This window comes from Amblyomma maculatum, chromosome 10, assembly GCF_055883805.1.
Source record: "Amblyomma maculatum isolate TAMU_Amacu chromosome 10, ASM5588380v1, whole genome shotgun sequence".
NCBI classification, from domain to species: domain Eukaryota; kingdom Metazoa; phylum Arthropoda; class Arachnida; order Ixodida; family Ixodidae; genus Amblyomma; species Amblyomma maculatum.
This window is the reverse complement of record NC_139353.1, coordinates 10,106,484-10,128,705: the sequence shown is the minus strand read 5'-3', so window position 1 is coordinate 10,128,705 and position 22,222 is coordinate 10,106,484. Positions and strand designations below refer to the sequence as shown.

Below are 22,222 nucleotides of genomic sequence, written 5' to 3'. Positions count from 1 at the left end.
TATGCACAAATCCTCTTTCAGTAGGCTTATTTTCTTTTTTAATTATTTTTATTATCAAAATCACACCCCATGGACTTTCTGGGGCAGTTCCAATTACTCTATACGATCGTGGGATAAACATTGTTTCGCGATACATCGAAAGCTTATACCAGTGCCATCAATATGTGCATAACAGTATTGGGATATTCCACAGCTGACTCACAATTAAAAGTGGTGTCCCAGAAGGCTGGACTAGCCAGCGTGGTTCCCTTCACCTCTAGTGTCCAATTCTGGCATTTCATCAGTAAGAAGGCAGAACGCCTCGCATTACTCAAGAGGCACATGTGATGCATATCTGAGCAACAGGGGCTAACAAGAGTACGCTGTAGTTGTTTCTAACGTGGGTTAAACATCCAGCTGCGCTCCACCGCGAGTGTTTCCAGAGTAGATGAAGTGTACCAGTGGAGACGTTCCCAAGTTCTGTCATTTCGTGATATTTTACCTAGCACAATCGACTGCAACGAATGGGACAGGTGACTATAAGAGGCCTCCAAGTCTGAGCGAGATAAAATGGCGCCAACGTGGCGCTGCGCGTGCTCACACACAAATCTACTTGGATTTGAAGGATTAGTGAAACAACAAAATATCTTTCAGGCTTTCACCCGACACCCGGTTTTGTGGGTGGGACTATTTCCAAGTGACTCGAAACAGAGGATACCTGTGGGCGTTTTTTCGCGACCAACAGCGTATGACATAGTACTACTATAGGAATGACACTAAAAGTTCCTGAAAGCCTCCATATAAGCCTGTGGAGCAAGAAAACAACTCCATATATGTTTTTCTTTCCCACCTGCCATTCGGCGTACGGGTAGCACACTTCTTTACCATTTCCCGTGTTTTGTAGCAAAACTGATTTCACACCACTGGAACGGTTGCATATTACAGAATCGGGCGTGTCCTTGGTATCTTCTAAAGCTCTAGCCATCCATAGCGGAAAAGTAAAAGCCTACAGACGTAAAAAAAAACAAAAAAACAAAAACAAAAAACAAAAATGGGAATAATCTGGTGTTGCACTTTATTTGGGGCTTTTTCTTTTTCAACGCCGCATATTCGCAGCTCTGCGCTGAAACAGCAGCGGATAATAAAGGCAGCCGCCGACCTTCGAACGCTGACGTCACGAAACGGCACATTATACCGCAATTGGAGCCTGTGCCTGTGGCCGGGAAAGAGAAGAAAACGGCTATGTGTCGAGTAGTTTTCCATTCTCTCGTTTCCAGCGCTCTCTCTCTGTCTCGCTGCCTGTCTCTCAGGAAGCGTCAGCATGCTATTTTGTCCAGCCCCGCCGCCTTTGCGTTCCGCATTCTCCAACAGAGCAGGCCCGCACCACCGATACCCGGTCCTCCACAGTCGAATCCGGAGTCGAGCCTCTCTTTTAAAACCACAACTCGGTCTAGGCGTCACGAGCGATTCCCGTTTCGTACGGCGTACGGGACGCACACTCACGGGAAAATATATGTGTCGCCGGAGCTTCCCAGCACTGTGATCTGTTTTTGGAATCTATCTGAGGGTGCGTCACAACTATGGGCGGAAAAAGTAGCGACGTGGGAAGTGGAGGAGCTGTAATCGGTTCTCACTTTAGTTGTGTGCAGTCGGTACGAATTCGGCTGCTTCAGAAAAGATGAGACTGCGGCTTTGTTCATTTTTCCGACCGCCTGACTGGGAGCGAGTGTGAGGTAATAATTTCGGTTTCTAAAAAAGGAAAGAAGTACGCACACCACTCCTAAGTATGACAAGCAGTGGAATACTCTGCTAATGTTGACCACAAGTGGATTCTGCTACTGCCTTTGCATTTTGGTTCCTCACATAATCTCTTGAACGTAACGAGCAACCATGTCGTCCTCTTTTATTAATTAAGGCGAGCGTGGGACGATCAGAATTTACCCAAGAAGGTGCACCATCAAGTCCAGTTAGTCAAGCGGGCAGCCATTCAAAATCCAAGCTGTAACCGTTGAGCGGGCAAGAGAACTGCTTTCTCACAGTAGAAGTGGCAGTCGAAGTGGCAGCAGTGTTTCTTAGGCAAGGACGTATTTTTATTATTTGAAGCTTAGTTGCTTAATAACGTATGCCCTGTCACCAATTCAGTTAATCCGATTTCAAAACTGTTAGATAAGGAACAATCGGTGCAGCATGGGTAAGCTGACTTGGATACAACTCTACAGCGCCATCTAGCGCTCCAAATTGGTCTCTCCGTGCATAGGACCACCGTAGCCGAACGTGTTTGAACGGGCCTTTCGCGCGCTGCATACAACTGTACCACTAGGCAAGAGTCGAAGTCTCACATCCACGCTCAGGCGCTGGCGTCGACTGACGGTTGCCGTTTCGGAAGGCATCCGGGGCTCTCTTTGGTCGCTAGACGACCGTCGTACGGTCTGCACACTGTCGGAGGCGGCAAACAAGCTTGCGAACCCCGGGTTGAACGGCCGCACGACCGACTGAAGCGCGTCTCGAGGTTAGGGATGCGTGCCTGGGCCCGGAGCACAGTTTTTTGCTTGCATTTTTTCGCTGAACTTTTCGCTTGGCTTAACGTTCAGTATGGAACAGGAAAGGGGTAGTATATACACACTGGCACGTACCGGTGCGGACAAAAGTAAACGGAGCACGCAGTTTCCTTCTAAAAATGTTCACGCGTTGCATAATTGAAACTGCCAGTCGTGGTATGTGCGAACCCATAGTAGACGGCAGTACCGTTTTTACTTGGACAGATATTGTTTTTTTTTTTTATCTCTCCAGTGCAGAAGACGTGATTTCAATTTGAGGGGAAAATCCTGCTCCGTTTGCTTATGTCCGCACCTGTACATTCTCTCAGGAGGGACTCGAGGTGCGATATGAGTTTCTCAACTTGCTTATTTCTCCAGCGATCTGAGCTGGACGGAACTGGGCCAAACTTAGCTGAACCGAACTGGACTGTTCTGGAGTCCTGGACCGAATCAAACCGAACGGAACTGAACCGCCTGATCAGACTGGACTGGTCAAAACTGAAGAAAACTTAACAGGCGATTGATCGACCCATATGATGTTTACGAGAAAAGAAAACAAAACACGGAAAGTGAGAACAAAGTTCAAAACACATCGAATGCTTCTCGGGTCTCATGCAGTATCTTGAACAGAGCGTCGTCTTGATTTCACTCTTTATTTCACATCATCGAACAAATTAACGTTTGCCAATTGCAGCTTGCGGCGGTATCTCAAAGGCCAGACGCAGCTATAGCTGAGTGAACTACTGCCTTGTTGCATGCACACTTTCATAAATAGTGTCATGTCGCCGTTATTAACCGTCATGAAGCAAGCGTGGAGGCAGCCAGCGGACAAGCAAGCGCTCAACAATAAAGCTTCGATGAGACAGCTACTTGAATATACGATATATGCACACTATTTAATGAACAAAAAGCGCTTCCGTCAATAGCAAGGTGCTCTAGATTATCACGTGGTGTAGCACTCCATTCAAAAACAATACTGGGTGGCGAGCGAGGACAAAGAAGGTACACAAACAAAAGGACTATAGCGCCTTTTTATCTGTGTGTGCCTTATTTGTCCTCGTCCGTCGCACCGTATTGTTTTTTAATGAAAATGCACAAACTAGCCCAAACAAGAGTTCTACTTGAAAATAGTAGCACTCTATGCCGAGTGTCGATAGTTCATTTGTAACGGGCTAGCTTTTGAGGAAACATTTTTCGATATATTCGGGTTGACGTCGGCAAACAATCACGGGCAGTGGATCCACTTCCCACGGGCGCCGGGAAAAAAAAAAAAAAAAAAGAAAGAAGATATTTCACGAAAGGTTATCTGCGACACGAAAGCATTTTTGGCTTCATGGGCCTCAGAGAAGGCACTTTTCTTGTCGCAAAGGCTACTGTGCCATTAACACTATGGTTGCAACGATCCCTTTTCGTGTCGTCTCCAGACGCGTGCACTACTTAGCCTAATTTTTGGCGTTTCTCGGCAATACCTGATCGCTGGTATTCGACGCTGACAAGCGAGCTTTCGCCATCGATGTTTGACTGCCCGGCTTCGTGCACGACGCCTTCGTCTGGCAATGTTGGACTCACAGACCGATAGTTTGCAAGGTTATCCACAGACGACGGGACCTTGAACAACATCGATCGCAACCAATCGCACTCAACTACAGCCACAGATGAACGAAATTATTAAATGTCTTGGAACTATCAGCTGATCCTAAACCGGCATGGTCATTTTGCCTAAAACCCGGATTGCGTACGCAGCACACTGTTGTAGGCTGTGAATGAGATACGTCTACATAAAAGCGATTTGTTTTTTTATAATGTGAGCTCTTTGCACCTTTTTCTTTATTAAATAAAGGTTATCATCTATTATTATACAATTTAGCTCTAATAATTTCTTACAAAATGATTTTTCTTCAAGAATGAACCTTGGTTGGGAGCCTTTGTTAAGAAAAAGCAAAACAAAGCAAGACATTTGGGGTCTGTCTTTTACCATTTTATTGCCTCATTGGCTCTTTTCTTAAAACGCCACACCTTGGCGTCATGGCGAAATCACATTGTCTCACCTCATACACAATTTAGACGTCATTACTGGTGGAATGGATTTGTTTTTGGAATCGTTATTTTATTCCTCCCATTGTTGTACACTCAAATAACCCTGATGATGGAAAGTAATATGATGCCTTCCACTTTTTCGCATGTTTCACATATATTTGATGTCGTCATCATCATCAGCCTGACTATATTCACTGCAGGGCGAAGGCCTCTCCCATATTCCTCCAATTAACCCGATCCTGTACCGGCTGCATCCACTTGACCCCTGCAAACTTCTTAACCTCATCCGCCCACATAATTTTCTGCCACCGTTTCCTTCCCTTGGAATTCAAATTGTTACCCATAACGACCATCGGTTATGCTTCCTTCGCCCTACATGTTCCGCACATGCCCGTTTCTTCTTCATCATCGACTAGAATCTCGTTAACTCGGGTTATTTCTCTGACCCGCTCTGAACGTATACGGTTCTTATATTTTAACATTTGCTATGAGACGTAAGAATCCGCATATATGCAGTTTGCATTCGCCTAAAGGGACATTTTCTTTTACGGTTAGTAGGGGAAGCATGACCTTATCTACAGCGCAAAAAGTCGCGAGCCGTATAAGGCCAGAGTGTTTCTCTTGAAACTATACTACCAAACTTGATTGCCTCGCTTTCGTGACTTCCAAGCTCGCTATTCTTAAGGGCAACCCGCTAACCGACAAGAACGCTGAGGCTTATAGTACACTATAGTGATGCATGGACGCGTGGATCTTGCTACCTCTCTTAACACAAGTGTGCTCGACTACTCCTTAAAGCAGGACAACGAAAACAAAAACGAGGGATGAAACCAATAACGACGCCAGCCTTTCTTGCGTGTGGTCGTGTGGTATTGTGAAACTTAATATATGGACATCTGCACCAACTTTTCTTTTCGTGTGAGCCCCGCCGGGGTGGCGCCGTGGTTACGGCGCTCGACTACTCTTCCCAAGGACGCGGGATCGAATCCTGGCCTCGGCGGCCGCTTTTCAATGGAGGCGAAAAGCAAGGCGCCCATGTGCTGTACGATGTCAGTGCGCGTTAAAGAACCCTAGGTGGTCGAAATTTCCGGAGTCCTCCAATACGACGTCTCTCATAGCCTGAGTTGCTTTGGGACGTTAGACCCCACAAACCAACCAGCCAACCTTTTCGTGTGAGGCTGAACACAAATACATGTAGCAAAGTACAGCCACCCAAACCTTTAACTGGCGTGCGTGACGGTAGCATTTTCTGGGCTCATGCACCTTAGGGCGGATAAAACTTACTGAGAGTTCAAGATTAAGAAAGGGCTTGGTGAGCACTTGCTTTGACTTTTCGCAGGTTAGCTCCTCTGCAACGCTCAGAATCGCAGAAAATTCGGCCGCAACGCACACCAGTTAAAGACTTGAGCGGCTTACGTGCACACGGCGCAGGTCGTACTGCGCATGTTCGCGACGGCATACTTGATGATCGACACGTGCTCACTCTCGAATTACGCGGCTTCTGCACAAGCTACAAGCTGTTAGAACACCGTCCGGAAGTTATGCCTATTATCGACTCCAGCCACCCATGCAAAAAGCGCCAACCACGATGTTTATGTACAGCGCCAAAGAAGGTCGTTACGCGACTGCGAGCGATTCATTCTACAACTAAGTACCAGACCCCAGCGCTGGCTCAGTGACACGGAACTCCTCGCAGGCAGACACCTACAAGTAGCATCAGGCATGCTCTATGAGGCTTTCGAACGGGATCTAGTAGCGCCCTCTCAGGCCGAGAAGAGCGATCGAAAAAGTTTGGAGGACGCTTAAGCTTCGCCTTCAAGAGTGGAACGCGTTACAAAGCTCGGGCTCCGGGTTGCCACTCGGAGACGCTGCTACAGGGGCATGGTGGAGGAGCTTATGTGCAGCAGCTGCTTGCTGGAATATATGATGGGAAAAAGACGTGCTAGCCGCACTTCAAAATCGAGTAATCCGCATGGCCGCTACTCAAAAAGTGCACGCAAGCTGAAATCACCGATCTTTTTTTTTTTTTTTTTTTTTTTTTTTTTTTTTTTTTTACTGGGAGATAAATTTGTAATCTTCCGTGTTTTTTTTTTTTTTAGCAAAACAATTTTTGCTGTTTCTTTTTATGCGCGCTTGCGGTGTAGGTTATTTCCGCTGACCGCAATTTCATTTGCGGCGCAATTACGCTTTGGTAATATGATGCCGCGGTAGCTTTCTAGCTGCCGCTGCGCCATATGATCAAATGTATCGTATTAGGTGACAGAAATATCTCACTCAATTTAACGAAGTTCCCGATTAAACGAAATAATTCGTGGCCTTAGCTCAACTTCGTTAAATCGAGAGCTAACTACATGCAGTTGACTGCCTAAATCATCGGCGATGTCATCATATGTCAGCTTTCTGACAATACTCGCGGGTGGTCAAATTTTAATCCAGTATATTATAATCGAACTAATTAAAAAGCTCTGAAATCCCAAGGACATTAACCATGTGCTACTCTGCTCTAGATAACAGTGGATTAGTTGCGGAGCAGTTGATTCGGCGGCCTAGAGGCCGATCTAGCACCTGAAAACATCAAGAGTGCCTTGCTGGCCATTCACAATCATTCGCCATTCTCAGGGCGCGCCTTCTGCCATCTTCATGCCCCGACAATCAAGGGATTTCTTTCTCCTTTATGTTCTACACATATGCATGCCTTCTCGCTCTAACGCAAGCATAAACGCTACCTTTTATGTGTTTGAACATTGCTTCCGCTCTCGTGCGAAGCAAAAAAAAAAAAATAAAATAAAATAAAAAAAAAGAGAAGCGGCCATGCCCGACTATTTCGGGCGGGCCGAACCGTAAAAGAAAGAATTTATTAGCCGACGCACGTCCGGGAATAGATCTCCGCTCTGCTCGTCTCGTCTCCGTGTAAGCGTGCGGCGAAACCCACAAAGTTTGTTCTCTCTGTTGACACTGCAGCCGTCTATGTGTACGCGGGAGCGCAGAGAAAGTGCCTGGAAATATTTTCCCAGCATAGCATAGCCAGCAGTCGTACTAGCTCCCGAGCCGAATACAAAGGACGGGTCTTGTGCGTTCCTTAGGCGTCGCTTGCAAGAGCGAGCATCTTACGGGCTGTTAAGGCTGTAGGCGTCGCCCAGTTATATTCACTGTCTGACGAACAAAACGCCCACTGTTTACTAAGCTGTACCCTAGAGTCAACTAACCCTCAAGGGCTGAAGTTTTGCGAAGCGTAGGGCGCGAGCGTGTATATTAAACCTTCGTCATAGCGTCTATTCTGAGTTCTCCGTCGTTCACAGTCGCGTAAACCTGACAGGGAATCGATCACCCAAAAGTTGTGTGTGCCAGGCGAAGTAGTTATAAATCATAACTCCTGCTTCTTGAAATAAAAAAAAAATAAAAAAATCGGTGATGGCCATTGGAACGGCACTGCTAGCCGACCAATGGCGAACCGACCAAAGTCAGAAAACCCTTTAGTTGGTTTTTCGACTCCCTGGTGCCAGTGCCGACGTAATGCGTGACGATTGTTTCTTTTCGATGCGATTCTGTGGACGCGTGGAAAGCGTACTCTTTGAACCTACCGCGAGGGGCTAAGTGTATAAAAGCTGCACAAGAATTAAGCAAAAGAATCGTTATAGATGCGTTACTTTATCCAGGTAATGTTGATACAAGCTGTGTTGACTCAGTTATTTCAGTCAGTATAGAGGATATTTAAGAGAGGATGGTGAGCGCAGGTGGCTCCTCTATGCAACCCCCTCCCCCTTAGGGAAAGTTTCTATTGCGATGCCTTGCGAATCGTTCGTTCCCCGCAGTGGTCAGGGCGCTCGACTCCTGTGCCCAAGAATGCGGCATTGAATCCCGGCCTCCATGGCAGCTTTTCGATGGAGGCAAGAAGCAGGACGCCCGTGTGCTGTGCGATGACAGTGCACGTTATCGAAAATTCCGGGGCCCTCCGCTAGGGCGTCTCTCATAGCCTGAGTCGCTTTGGGACGTTAAACCCCATGAACCAAACCGACCAACCTTCTTTATGGGTGCTAAGAGGCCCATAAATAGATTGCGCAAATATATAGGGACCGAATAACATTAATCCCTAGAACTGTACTAGCATAACTAGAAATGTAACAAATCGACCCTGCTATCACAACCCTGTAGGGTGTAGGCACCATGGCGGTTATAGTGGAGGTAACGCAACGGAAAGAACACAAAGGAAAGAATGGTGCATTCTCCATGCTACCCCAGTATATTCTAGGCACTATACCAAGAGCGCCGAACGCGCCTACAGAGAATCACGTGGGGTGTACGAGGTGTCTCGGAAGAGCGGGAAAAAAGTACAAAACGGAGCGGCATACATTCCCGCAAGACGTATTTCTTCTGCGGACGCCAATGAATGTCCGAGACGGCGCTTCGGCGTGTCTGCGTAAGCAAACACTCACACAAACACACACCCCGAATTGTAAGGCTGCGGGGGGGCGCGATTTTTTAAAGCCGGCAGCTGCGGTGTGCAAGAAACTGAAGGGAAAAAATAAAAGAGTGGGTGGGGGAAGGGGGGTGGGGGGGGTTGTCTGCACCACGCGGAGCGGTTAGAGACTCCATTGACGTCATCGTGAGGGGGGCGGAGAAGGAGGTCAGAGGAGTTCTTCCTGAGACCCGCCGCTCAACTTCTCGTAAAACGATTGGGAACAAAGCGGCCACGCTGTTCGGGCGGCCTCGCGCGGTTGAACGCGTTTTGGTCAGGGCCGCAGTGAATCTTCCAGGCATATATATCACGCCCTGTGTGTGTGGAAGTTATTGGAAGGTCAGTTACAAGGCTGTCTTATTTCAGCAGCGGTCACCCGCCGCTCTGACGCCGAGCCTCTTTTAGACGATGAGAGCCCTTTGATGGGGTGCCCTCGAAACACTTTCCGAACTTGGTAAATAAACTGTAGCGCATATTTAGCCGCAAACTAAGGCCAATATGAGAGGAAAAAATAATGGCTCACTGCATGCGTCTGCAATAGTGGTATGCGAGCTGTATGCATGCTGCACGCTAACAAAGCAAGCGTGCGCAGACCGCCAAAGCAGAACTAACTTTGGAAGCGCGTAACTGACTTGAAGTTGGTATCTTTTTCATTATCCCTCTCACAATGATCATTCTCCACCGTAACTAAGTTCCTTCCAATGTTACCGCCTTGATTTTCAGTGTAATTGTAAACACTTACCGGGGCCAACAACCCTCAGAGGCTTAGTGGAAAGCGTACCCTAAGTTCCTTCCAATGTTACCGCCTTAATTTTCAGTGTAATTGTAAACACTAACCGGGGCCGACAACCCTCACATGCTTAGTGGCTTTTGTGTGCGGTTGATGATCCAAGGTACAATTGGTTCGATCCCTGCCTCGACAGCCGTATTTCGATAACGGCGAAACGTAAATGGTGCCCATGTGATGTGCGATGTCAGCGCACGTAAAGAACCCCTTGGTTGAAAGAAACACCCGTAGTCGGCGCCTCCGTGGGAAAGAACCGACGTTGGTTCCAATCTGGGGTGTCCCTCGGATCCTATAGCTTTGGGACGTTAAATCGCACAATGAAGAATGTTACGATCGGAACAAATATCGGATCTTCTGAGGTGATAAATAAGCTGGCCGAGTCGTTAAGTCACGCGTCCTAGCGCGTTCTTCTCTGTTTCCTATATCTTATGCATCCGTTTCGAATCCCAGCTCACTTTCCAGGATCTCTTGGCGTCATTCTTTACTTCCTACACGTCCCATTGTGTCACAGCATGCTAACGGCTGCCATAAGCCGGCTTCCTCCAGCGTCACGAACGCCAAGTGCTAATGCTACAGTAATTTCGACTCAGCAGATGCGACGTGTAGCGCATTTAAAGGGTTAGTAATTACACTGCGTGACCAAAGATCGTGACCATCTCGCAATTACTGCGGGTGTAGGCAAGTAGCTTTCGACTTTGTGTTTGGTGATTTGGGAGCAGGAATTCCTTGAGATAAGTGAAATACATTTTTTTTTTATATTTGCTGACCTCAGTAATTAAAATCGCGCTCGTCGAATTCTTTGGTACAGGATATGAAACCACGTCGTCAGTTTGTCTGGCGAACGGATTTCTCCGCCTTGACGAGCGGCCTCCGATTGCCCTTGTGAGAATTATAGAGCAGTAAGGGGTGTAAAAGTGTGTCAAAAGAAAGAATAAGTGCTACCGAAATGCGCCTTTGTGACAGTTAAGGATAATATATGCCGACAGGAGATGTGCCGATTGCATGGGCTTTGTTTTTGTCCCGGCACTATTTTTATCCAGTTGTTTCACACGTTTTCCAGATACTCACACGCAGTCTTTAAACGATTCTTAATTTTGCTTTTTATTGTGTCTTTAACATAGCACTGGTGTCGTCTGTCGCTATGGAAGCGTCACCTTTCTGACACATTCGTGTAGTTTGGCAAATAGAATTAAATGGTTTTTGTTTGCAGTAAACTGCCTTATATTCATTGCCTCGTGTAGGCCAACAGTCATCTTAACCGAAGTTTCTTTTTTCCCGCGGTTTCTTCACACATTCGCAGAGCGCCTGGCCTCGCTGAACCTGACCGAGCTGAACAGCTCGGACATCAAGGCCATTGTGGCGCGGCTGGCGGACGCTCGCAGCAAGAACCTTATGGACGAGCACGGCCACGACACGCACACCAATTGGAACTTCTACAACTCCTTCTTCTTCGCCATCACGGTTGTCACCACCATCGGTAAGACGAACGTTAACACACACACCAGACGAAAGTTAAGACTGTCGTGGTCAACACCCGCGCGTGGCTCGGGATGATGAATGTCCAGCTTACACACCGCGTAGACACTGATGCATCTCCCTTTGCGCACGTTTCAAGGAACTGTAGAAACTGCTCTGCGACATGTTTTGAAAAAAGTTACAGCTCTGGAGGGGAAGCAGTGACACCGTATCCGAAACATGCTTCCAGAGATACACCGTACATGCAGATAGGCTCCCGCCCTTCGCTACAGTATCTTGCAAACCTGATTATGCACATCCCCGTATAATACCCTACAATGGACGTCAGCCTTGAATGTGTCCCTCAGTGTGTGCTGTGAGCTATTTTAGGAGCAGTGGCTCGGTGCAATCCAGATTTAGCGAAGTGGCGGCACTTAGTCCTCGTCCTGCCAAATGGCAACCGGTTCACAACGGCGACAGCAGTTAGCGATCATGTTTACTTGCACTATGCACCGCGGCAGTCTCCCGGGACATACAACATTCGGTTGTGTAAGCACAGACAGACACCCAGTGATTGAACTGCGTCGTTTCGCACGCTTGGATCCATAAGGGCTATGACCCCGCTGCAAGCACATGATCTCTGTTTAGATTCTCGCGAGAGCTATATAAATGGCTGTTTGTGTGCTCGTCTGGCGCAAACGTTGGCGTAGATTGTTGATCCGGATCATAGAAATGTCACCTAAAGGCTCCATCTCGCGTACAGTATTGTGCGTCTTAGAACCTTGTGGTCATCTTCTTTGGACACGGGGCCAAAGAACATGAAATAAAATATTTCCTTACATCGTCTTTTTCCGTATGGTTGAGGTTCGGGCATATTTCGTAGACAGAAGAAGGATACAGTTGCTATTTGGCTTGGGATTGGAATACGTTTGCTAGCGATAGAAGTAAGCTGTTCGATATCCACGATAAGCTCTTAGATGATCTGTATCTCAGTGAAACATAAAGAAAGCGTTTCCCACTTGATTACGACCACCAGGAAAACTTTCGCGCCTCTTTATCAACTTGAGATTTGCAGCTGGCCGTAGTATCGAACGCACTATAAGGCTTCTTCCAGTCTTCTGCGTGAGCATGGCGGAAAACAGCGTGTAGAAGTAATCAACCAGATCAACACCGGACTGTCATCGTGTTCTTCGAGAGGATCTAAAGTGCTGATGCCCACCGTAAAGGGAGTCTAAAGTTGCCTTAAGTGGCTCTACTATATTATAAGTAGATTGTTCAATGAGCCGCGTTTTATCCTCAGACATCCATTCTAAACGCCGAAAGCCGCATGTATTGACCTCTGAAAGTCGCAAAAGCGCGACATTTGCAGAAACTCTTGACCATGCGCAAACTGATTGTTACATCTTGTGAACGGACGTAATAATAAATTGCAGGATACAGCAAGACAGCACAAGTTATGCATACAACGAAACGCTACTCACCTGAAACATACCGATCGAAAATAACCTGGAATGCAAGACATCAACTCTGCAATTGCTCTGCTTACGGCTGCAGGCTCCGCGTAGTGCGGAGACGCCGGTTGCGCACGCATAGTGGCAGGGATGAGGCCCATTGCTGCCACGTGTTCGGTAAACCGGCGTACGTCTACGCACTCACGAATTCCCTCCCTGACACAAAAACGTAGACGAGGTCCGTGAATGAACAGCAGCAGGTATGAAGTTATATAGACTACGGCTGTCGCAGGTGGCGCGCCAGCCCTCATTGTAGATGCTGTTTTTGTCTTTCAAGAGTAGGTGACGTCGCTGGTGGTAAGGGTCATGGGAAATTTGTAGTGGGGATACCGATCGTCACATCAATGGTTACATCTGGTCCCGAAAACGCCTTTAGGCAAAAGTCGACGTCACCGGTTGCAGCACGTAACACGACTTTTAGCGTGTGATTGGTACTTAGCCGTACGTGTGCTACTGTTTAAACAAACACGACTAACCATATTGTTAACGATCCTGCGAGGTATATGAAACCCCGAAGTTGTTTGCGGCACGTCGCGAATGACACACGGGCTAACGGATAGTACGGAATGGGTGCAAGCGGCTGGGCTTGCAAACGGACGCCTCCTTTGTCTTGCGTTTCATGGAGGGCAGGCACGGCGACCCCATCTAAATCTCAGCAACGGCCTTTGCGTCCTTTGTGCAGACGCAGCAGCGCGCACTCGCTGCGGCAGATACATCGAGCGCAGATGAGCTCGCACGTGAGGTTGGAACCGTTTCAAGTTGTCTTTCACAACGCATCAGCAACGACAGATGTGTCGAAACTGCACTGCTGCCCACCACTTGCGCAATACAGCGCTCACGCTGAGTCGCCACCAGACAAGCTCTTGGTATACAGGGGCAAGGCGAGCACCGGCCCGTGTGTGTGACAGACATGCCCTTTCCAACCGTGTCGTGCAACGGCCGCGTGGTATATAAAATGAGCCAGCGCGCGGATTTCTGGCAAATGCTGCAGTAGAAAGGTCTGGCGCTTTGATGCGTATTTAGTCGTGTCCTCGCGGCGCTTTTAGGGCTCGCATGACTTCACACGGCAGTGTATGTGTCTTGGGAAATGCGCATCACGGTCCAGGATACAATGAAACAACGTATATTCTTCATTTGCAGCTTTTTTCTTTCTCTCATGCAGTCTTTAACAAAAGAAAAGAGCCCAACTGTTTGTCTTGATGGTAGCGCCGGACTTTACAGTAGTACTTCTGAAGCAGTGATTGGTACACTGCAGGGCAGTTTGTAGGAACTAAGAAAGGCGATACCCTCTCGGACTGTCTACTTTTGACAAAGGCTGTGGACGACGTTGTAATGCTCCTATGCTGAAACTCGTCATCATTGTACATCGTCAGCCATTGTACACTCCATTCGCACATCCCAAGAACATGTGCGAATCTACGTCATTTTTGAAACCGTTGTCTCCGTTTTCATTCTCCTGCTGGTATAGGAAGATGAAAAGTAACGCCTTGGCTACCAGAAATTCTGCTATTTTTATTCTTAATTTTCGTGTATTATTCAGACGAAGAATTCCAGAGCGAAAGAATGCCTTGCCGTGTCGGTTCGCGCTTATTGGCTTGTTTGCTACCGAACGCTGACTTCATGCGGTTCTAATATGCCCCAGGTAACTGAAAAGAAATCGAGATGTGAATTGCAGAAGCTTCGACAAGTACGGCAAATAATTGCTGGTATAGAACGCTAAAAGGACTGGACGAGTATTATAAGGTTAATTTGAAAGAGAATCAAAGTGAAAATTGACACAATTTATGGTATCCGTCTTACATACATACCCTGTGTAAACTACGGATATAAGCCAATAAAAAAAAAAAAAAAAAACTATTTTGGGCGCTAAGCATTCGTATTTTATAAATCAATCAATTAATCATTGCTTTTAGAAGACGCCATAGAGGAAAAACTTCAATGAACTTGAGAATTTTATTTGGCTTACGTCGAAAAAGGCCCAGGAGCTACAGCGAGAATAACGCAAAGAAATGCACCAAGACAAAACGTTGTTGCAGTCAGAAAAATCTTAACTTTCAAAAAAGCTCAATGCATTGGCGGCCATCAAATAAAACGGCGCTATATATATATATATAAACAGGATGTCACACAACTTTCCCGATTATCTATTTTATTCCAACAGTTTCGGACGGTGGACCGTCCTTCTTCAAGGTAGAATTGAATCTCAATTCTACCTTGAAGAAGGACGGTCCACCGTCCGAAACTGTTGGAATAAAATAGATAATCGGGGAAAGTTGTGTGACATCCTGTTTGAATTTAACTCTGGCCCATTAGTAACAAGCAAACGATATATATATATATATATATATATATATATATATATATATATATATATATATATATATATATATATATATATATATATATATATATATATATATATATATATATACGACGCTAACAATTGGTCCATGCATGTGATATATGGCTATTGAGGTTGCTATTCGATAATAATGCGAAAGCATTTCTTGGTCCATGGGTGACATGTACAGGATGTGCGGCCACGAAATGTGTACATGAAATAACGATAACTGACAATGTCCAGGCAATTAATATAAGATCATTAATTATTAGTGAGACAAGTATAGTAATATATTAGTTAGATTCATGATAATTATAAAGAGATATGGACGAAGTTATAACGAACGTACTTCAATGTGAATCTAGGTCTCCATTAACAGCAAACATATGACGTCATCATATTAGATACACTATGATAGTGATAGTGACTGAACTAGGTAAGTAACTTGCAATGCTTTCGCATTTTCGCACGTGAGGAGACTTAAGTGCGCCTCTGTAATGTTTACTCCCTCGCTCCCTTTCCGGGAAATGACGTTTATAGTCAGAGGAGCGTTGCGTCTGCAGGCTACGGCCACCTGGCCCCTTCGACGGCGTGGGGTCGCGTGTTCTGCGTGCTGTACGCCGTGGTGGGCGTGCCCATGACGGGCATCCTGTTGGCGGGCATCGGGGACCACTTCGCGCGCGGCATGGTGCGTGGCCTGAAGCGCGCCAGGGGCCACCGTGCGCCCCGCCTGGCGCTCGCCGCCAACCTCTGCACATTCCTGCTGCCCTGGCTGCTCGTCTTCCTGCTGCTGCCGGCCGCCGTGTTCATGTTCACCGAGGACTGGTCTTACCTCGAGGGACTCTACTACTGCTTCATCACGTTGGCCACCATCGGATTCGGAGACTACGTGGCCGGTGAGTGTGTGCCCCCTTTGGCGCCTTCTCTCGTACTTTCTAAGTCTTGTTTTACAGCAGGGGACATGGAGTCCTCACTTTGCTGCTTTTCCGTCACTCAGCCGTCATGTTTCCTGGATTTATTCCAACGCAAAGCATGAAATAACGCCAGCATTTGGGATTCTTGTACGATAAAAGTCCACTTCGTAAAATGTCTCAACCAATGCAGCAGCGCACGGCTAGTTGTTCCCGTGGACCTTACAAGACACGAATGCAGAGAAGAGCCGGGGAGCTCAGTTAAATATGGCTGCAGCTTAGGAATTGGGTTTCTAGGCCTCGTTTTGAAATTCCGTGTCCTGCCATCCAGTACTTCCGCTTTGAAGAAAAACAAACTTGTTAATGCGATGTACCCGCCAAGCAGTAGGCTGAAGGCCTTGAGAAAGACGCTTAACACCTACGTTAGCGCTTTTTTTCTTAAGACAGCTGGGTCCTGTCCTGAGAGTAGAAGCTCGGCTTCTCCTGCCTTTTAAAAAGCTTCCTCTAGCACATCGGCATTGCACATTGAGCTCCTGTTGACTCAGCTGAAATGCCCTCCAAACCCATAAGCGCGGTCGTAAACGAGGAGTTGAGCATGGGTGTGGGGCAGCCAAACCGAGTATGACAGGCTTTCCGGGGCAACCCCCGTTCACTGCTGTTTTGCTGCAGACGCAACTGTGATGAGCAGCGGCGGGCCGCCAGCGGGTCCCGCTTGGCTGAGTTCATCTGCGTGCCGCGTGTGACGCGGCCCTCCGAAGTGCGGCGGCGGCGGCCAGCGATTGATGTCTTGGCTGCCTGTCTAACAAAACAACGCGCGGCGCACACTCGCGCATGCACTCATAGACGTAGACAGGCCCGGCTGTGTCCGGTTTCAAGCAGAGGAGGAAGGGGTAGTGCGCGTTTAGGAGTGCACACGCTAGCAGGGACGGCGGGTGGAGGTGCGACCCTGGCTCAATTCCAGAAGGTCCAGAATAGGATGCTGCCAATTACGTGTCCTCTAGGGCTCGGAAGAACGAGGGACGACTCCATTGGCAACAAACGGAGACGACGACGACGGGTCGGTCCCTTTGTGCCCCAAACTGTTCCAGACTCCATCCATGCGTTTAGTGTGAGAGCGAAAGAGGGAGGGGATGCATTCAGTACACGTGGAGGCGCGTCGTTCAAAGAGCTGATTGTTAGAGAGGGACCTTGCTCTAAATAGAAATCAGAATAGCCGTTTCGGGTCTTGCAGATTCTATAAATGGCAAAGACGCCATTTTCATTGCTTCGAGGCTCAACCCCTGGTTCTTAAGATATCCGCCAGCACTTTTCTTAAAACAGTGACTAAGGTCGCCGCGCCATAACGAGACATGGAGCTTGCTCTTGTAAGCCCGTAATCAAGGTTTAGCTCTCTATATATTTTGGTCGGCAACTGAATGTTTCCCACAGACTCCCAAGCAAATGTTTGGGCCGAGCATGTATTGAGTTAGCATTGAACAGTGACTATAACTACACATGTCTGGCGCATGAGCCGATCTCTGCTGCATTTGGACAGGTAAGTTTCTAAGCTCAGCGGCGTCCACCTGCCCAAATAAAGAACAGATTCTATAAACGAGTACTTGCGTAAGTGGTTCCAAATGGCATCGGCTAAAGTCGCTGAGTACAACGGCCTGCCTCTGACCTTCTTTCATACCCTATGCTCCTATGCTCAGGTCGTCCTCGCGTTCGCTGACCAGGCGGTTCTCGAAAGTTGCCCTGCTGTACAGAGACAAGGTTTCGTCATAACTGCTGTTATGATATCACAGAACGCCGGAGCGTAGCCACGTGTGATTTTTGTGATTCTGCATTTGTATACAGCGCACAAGTAAATAGCGTGATTGTTCTTGACGGGGCCGCCATTCACAGGAATGGCGAGCAACGCCATTAAGGTTTCTTTCGCTTAAAATGAAATCTCGGCTAATGACTGCATGTTCTGGACATGGTGGGTGTAAAGAGCGCACTGTGAGCAAACAAGAAGTCAGCTTTTATATTTTTTTCTCCAATGATAGCTGTTAAACGATCTGCTCTTGTGTTTAGCGTCGCCGTAGTGCCAGTACAAGTGCCAGGAGCAGTGTAATAGCAATCGGAGTAACTGAAGGCTGGTAGAGTGAAGAGAGTTAGTTACCACGGGAAGAGGAAGGCATGACAAAGGCGGAATTTCGCGTCGTGGTGGTAGTTGCAGTGGACGCATAAGATTGAGCACAGTAACCGTGCCTATATGCATTCCTTTCTCACATTATTTAGGTACCTCAGTATGTAGAGGACTGACAACACTCCCACAGCTGCAGCGCTTAATCTAAGTGGTACCGTCAGTGCTACCTCCTCCCGTGTTTTGTTTTAATTCGTAAGTACATGGCGGAAATTATCTAATCTGAACCTTATGCTATACGCGAAAACGGCGTATTGAGGTGCAGTCGTCAGTTAGGCCAATTTATGCAAATAATTTTTCTTGTAAGTTTTTAACAGAAGAGGCAATAAAGAGTGCGTTTGAATCCCTCCAACTTTTCAATGTGCCCTAAACGGTACCAAACATGCAAACTGCTAGCTTTACTGGTGAACAAAAGCTATGTGGGGCGTTGACCATGACCACTTAATGCATTAAAAGTGAAAACGCGTGACAAGTAGAGCACTTGTCAAATATACGTCCGGCTTTCACTGCCTGTCCAATGACAACTGACGATGCCCACGTCCGTATACGTGAATAAACGTTGTCGAAAGTGTACTTCGTGTCGCCACACGATCTAAAAGATGCTTGGAGCAGGTGTTCTCATGAAATGTATTACAGTTCTTACATTAAGTCAAGTTCCGTCATAGCCTTTGTGGCTATGACGAACAGTGTTCACGGCTCCTGTATACAGTTCCCTTTTCGAATCCTCGTTTGCGTGCATGCCCAGCGCTACTCGCTTATTCACTTATCGCTTAATTTTTGCCTTTATTATCCCGCATATATACATTATCATACGATCGTCGTCTACCGCCTTATGTCTAAGTCTACCCAACATCAATATAAAGCCCTGCTCTAAGCAAATCGTACAAGAACACGCCTACGTGCCCAACTTGGATTCCAGGGAACTCTCCATTCCCATCTAAATGAAACGCCAGAGTTGGCTGCTTGGCTATATCATGTAATCTTATGAGATCACGCAACCCGAGGACCAATCAGAGCGCTGGTGATGTCACCTGCCAACCAACTACCATCTGCCAGTGGCATGCCCCCGTATTTCGCTCACAAAGCTGGCGCAGCATCTTCTGGAAAACACACGTTAATATACCACAAATTTTGTTACCTTAGCAGCAAGCAGTTAAAGTTTCTGGCGAGGTGGAGCTCTGTGATTTCAGATTGAGTTCACTTTCTTATGATTCAGTGTCATCAATTTTGTTGATGCGGAGCGCCAACGTTTAGTGTTTGAGTTCGAAGTGTGGACACGCTGTGGCTACCGCCTTTTTCCCGCGTGAGTAGACCCTGCATCGCCGCCAGTTCTATCATATGCACACTTTTAAAACATACCTCAGAGAAGTAAGACTTTCATTCTCGCGCGCTCAAGCGGAAAACCTGTTTGCAGACTCATACGCCCGTCGGTCGGTGCTCTCGCAAACACTCGGAGTGCATCACACTGCGGATGGGTTCATCGCTCTCTACCTATAGATCCAGGTGCAAGTCTTAAAAAGGACCTCTAAATGCTGTGTTCTGCAGACTGCACCGAGAAACAGCGACGTTACTCAGCATCCTTGAGAGCCGCAGACATTTGCGCAATGTCCCCTCTTTCACCTTTTCTTCCCGGCCTCCCTTTAAGTAGACGTCGCCATCGTCTGTGGCCGTCAGTTTGGAGGTAAATTTATGAGGGCCCCCTCTTCGACGAGCGGCGACCACCTCTCTTCCGCGCCCTGTCAGGGTCTATTAACGCAGCATATATCACTGCCATGGCTGCAGCGAATTGCTTGCAGGTCTTCGGCGCTTTTAGCCTCCCTTCATATATTCGACAGCGCGTCCCGGGCATCACGCGACGCGGCCTCGGCTAATGGTCTGCGATGAAAGCAGCAATAATTTGCCAGCTGCTGCTGCGCAGCATGTGAAACGCATGCGTCTGCAAGTTATCGCTCAGGTGAAAAGGAACCGCCGAGGTACTGCGGCTGCAACGAACCACGTGAAATCACTCTGAGCCCACCGGAATAGTTTTCTAAGAACCGCTTGACGACGCCGGTTTAACTTACCGCCAGCGATAAAAAAATATGAAATTTTATGGTAAACAACTGAGTGGCATGAGCACCACAACATCCGGCTCATCTTTCACACGACTAAGTAGGAAAGCATTCAGTCTAAAAAAAAAAAAAAAGGCGGGGGGGGGGAGGTGGGGGGGGGGGTAGTATGGAATCGCCTGGAGCGAGTACAATGACACTAGATGGAGTCACGTTCGTTGCCAGGGTCTGTTCGGTCCTCTTCCGAGCTTTCTCAGGTTGTTCTCTTTGGAATACAAGAACCGACCTTGGCATCGCAAGGCAGGAGCTGGCGCTGGAAGGCGATTCTAACTTATCCACTTGGGAGTGAAACGCAGGTAATACCGTTATTTTGCATCAACCACTGCAAACATTACGAATGCATACCGCGGGACAATCTTTGACAGCGAACTGAGAAACAGTCTATATGATGCTGAGTTGATGTTACGAGGGTCACACCGCCCACTTTAGAGTTTGACAAACTGCTTGATGTTGAACAATGGCTAGGTAGCTGAGAAGATACAATGACACTGAGGTTCCAGTTGTCACTCGTGTCTGATCAAGCTGCCCAATATGAGTAGCTGGACAAGGAATGTTAAGAAGGATTAATCACCGATCATCGAAGTTTATTCATGCGCATGTATCCTGTAGACGACCGCTGGGAAATCGCGACATCGAGAAGCGCGAGGGACTCGTTTTTTGTTGAGAATGATAATTGAGGCGAGTTAATTGTCATCAGTCTCTTCTCGTCGCCTTCCTCGTCTTCGCCTTTTTAGCGCTCCGTAACCATGAATGCCTATCGATCCTGCCGATTATGCACTCGAAGAAACCCTACAAGCTTTAAAAGTGCAGACCGCTCACCGACTCTTTGTAGCTGGTGATGCAGAGTATCGCCTTCGCATGCAAATGAATCTGAATGTTGTCTTGCATTCATTTTGTCCTTGGGATCCGCCTCATGGTAAAAAAGCTTTATTAAGAATAGCACACGCAGAGGTTTGGAACGTCCTAGCAGATCCGTTCAGTTCTGTTCGTTTGCCCGGTGTAATAAGGATAGTCGTTTTATAGACCAACACCGATCTGTGACGCAAGCGCGATGCGGTGGCGTTTCTGTCACCAGGCTGGGCCGGTTGGGGGGTGAAAACTAGGCTTAGCGCGCATAGGAATACATAGACCCGAAAATTTTCAAAGCAATTTTCCAATTTCACGGCGCACCTATGATCTCGTATTCGGTACAGAGCAACCATGAACATCCTAGAACAGATCACGAAAGTATGAAATCTCATTAACGAGGTGAACTATTTTTAAAATACCGCGAAACGTATGCGGGTGCGAGTTGGGAGGGCGACCCATATAATCACATGTAAACACAACTTACCGCAACATTTTTCTCGGTTCAGCAGCGTTGAACCCTTCTAATTTTTTTGGTGAACGTCTTGTATCAGGCCCCGACATCATGTTGCATGGCACACTACATTCCCTTGCAAGTACTGCAAGTCTGACGACTTGCGGGACCGTTCACAGCACGATAAACTGACCGCGCACAGTTGCAGACGGCAATGCCCCACCGGCGCTGTCACTAGCAGATGCTCCGGAGCTGGAGGCGGCCGCGCTGTCGTCTGCTGCAATGCGCGACTCTCGTTCCGTCCGCAGTGTCGTACGGCGTTTGACAACTGCCTTTAAATGTAATTCTGTCTAGGATGTATCACTTGAGGGACAGTATTATCAAGCTAATTTACTCCATGCGGCAGCATATCAGACTGTAAACAAAACTACGTGATTCGCTACATGAGCATTTTGGGGGTGTCTGGATTCACAACATAGATTATTCGGGGAGTTTTAAAAGTAGACCGCCTTCGCGATGCTGCAGCATACTTCTTCAAAGCGCTGGCCAATGTTTAACGACCGGCCACCACTTCTAGGGCTCTGCGAAACGAGAAAAATGTTGCGGTAAGTTGCGTTTACTTGTGTTTTTATG

The 22,222-nt window shown here is 47.4% G+C and overlaps 1 protein-coding gene across 2 annotated transcripts in view; it reads left to right on the top strand.

The window, feature by feature from the left end:
- LOC146175544 (open rectifier potassium channel protein 1-like) overlaps positions 1-22,222 on the top strand; it is a 100,557-nt gene that overhangs the window by 46,379 nt on the left and 31,956 nt on the right. For both annotated transcript variants that reach the window (XM_084581943.1, XM_084581942.1), the window contains exons 3-4: positions 11,097-11,273; positions 15,667-15,999. In XM_084581943.1, coding sequence (XP_084438069.1) covers positions 11,097-11,273; positions 15,667-15,999 — 510 coding nt within the window. The remainder of the gene's footprint in view (positions 1-11,096; positions 11,274-15,666; positions 16,000-22,222) is intronic.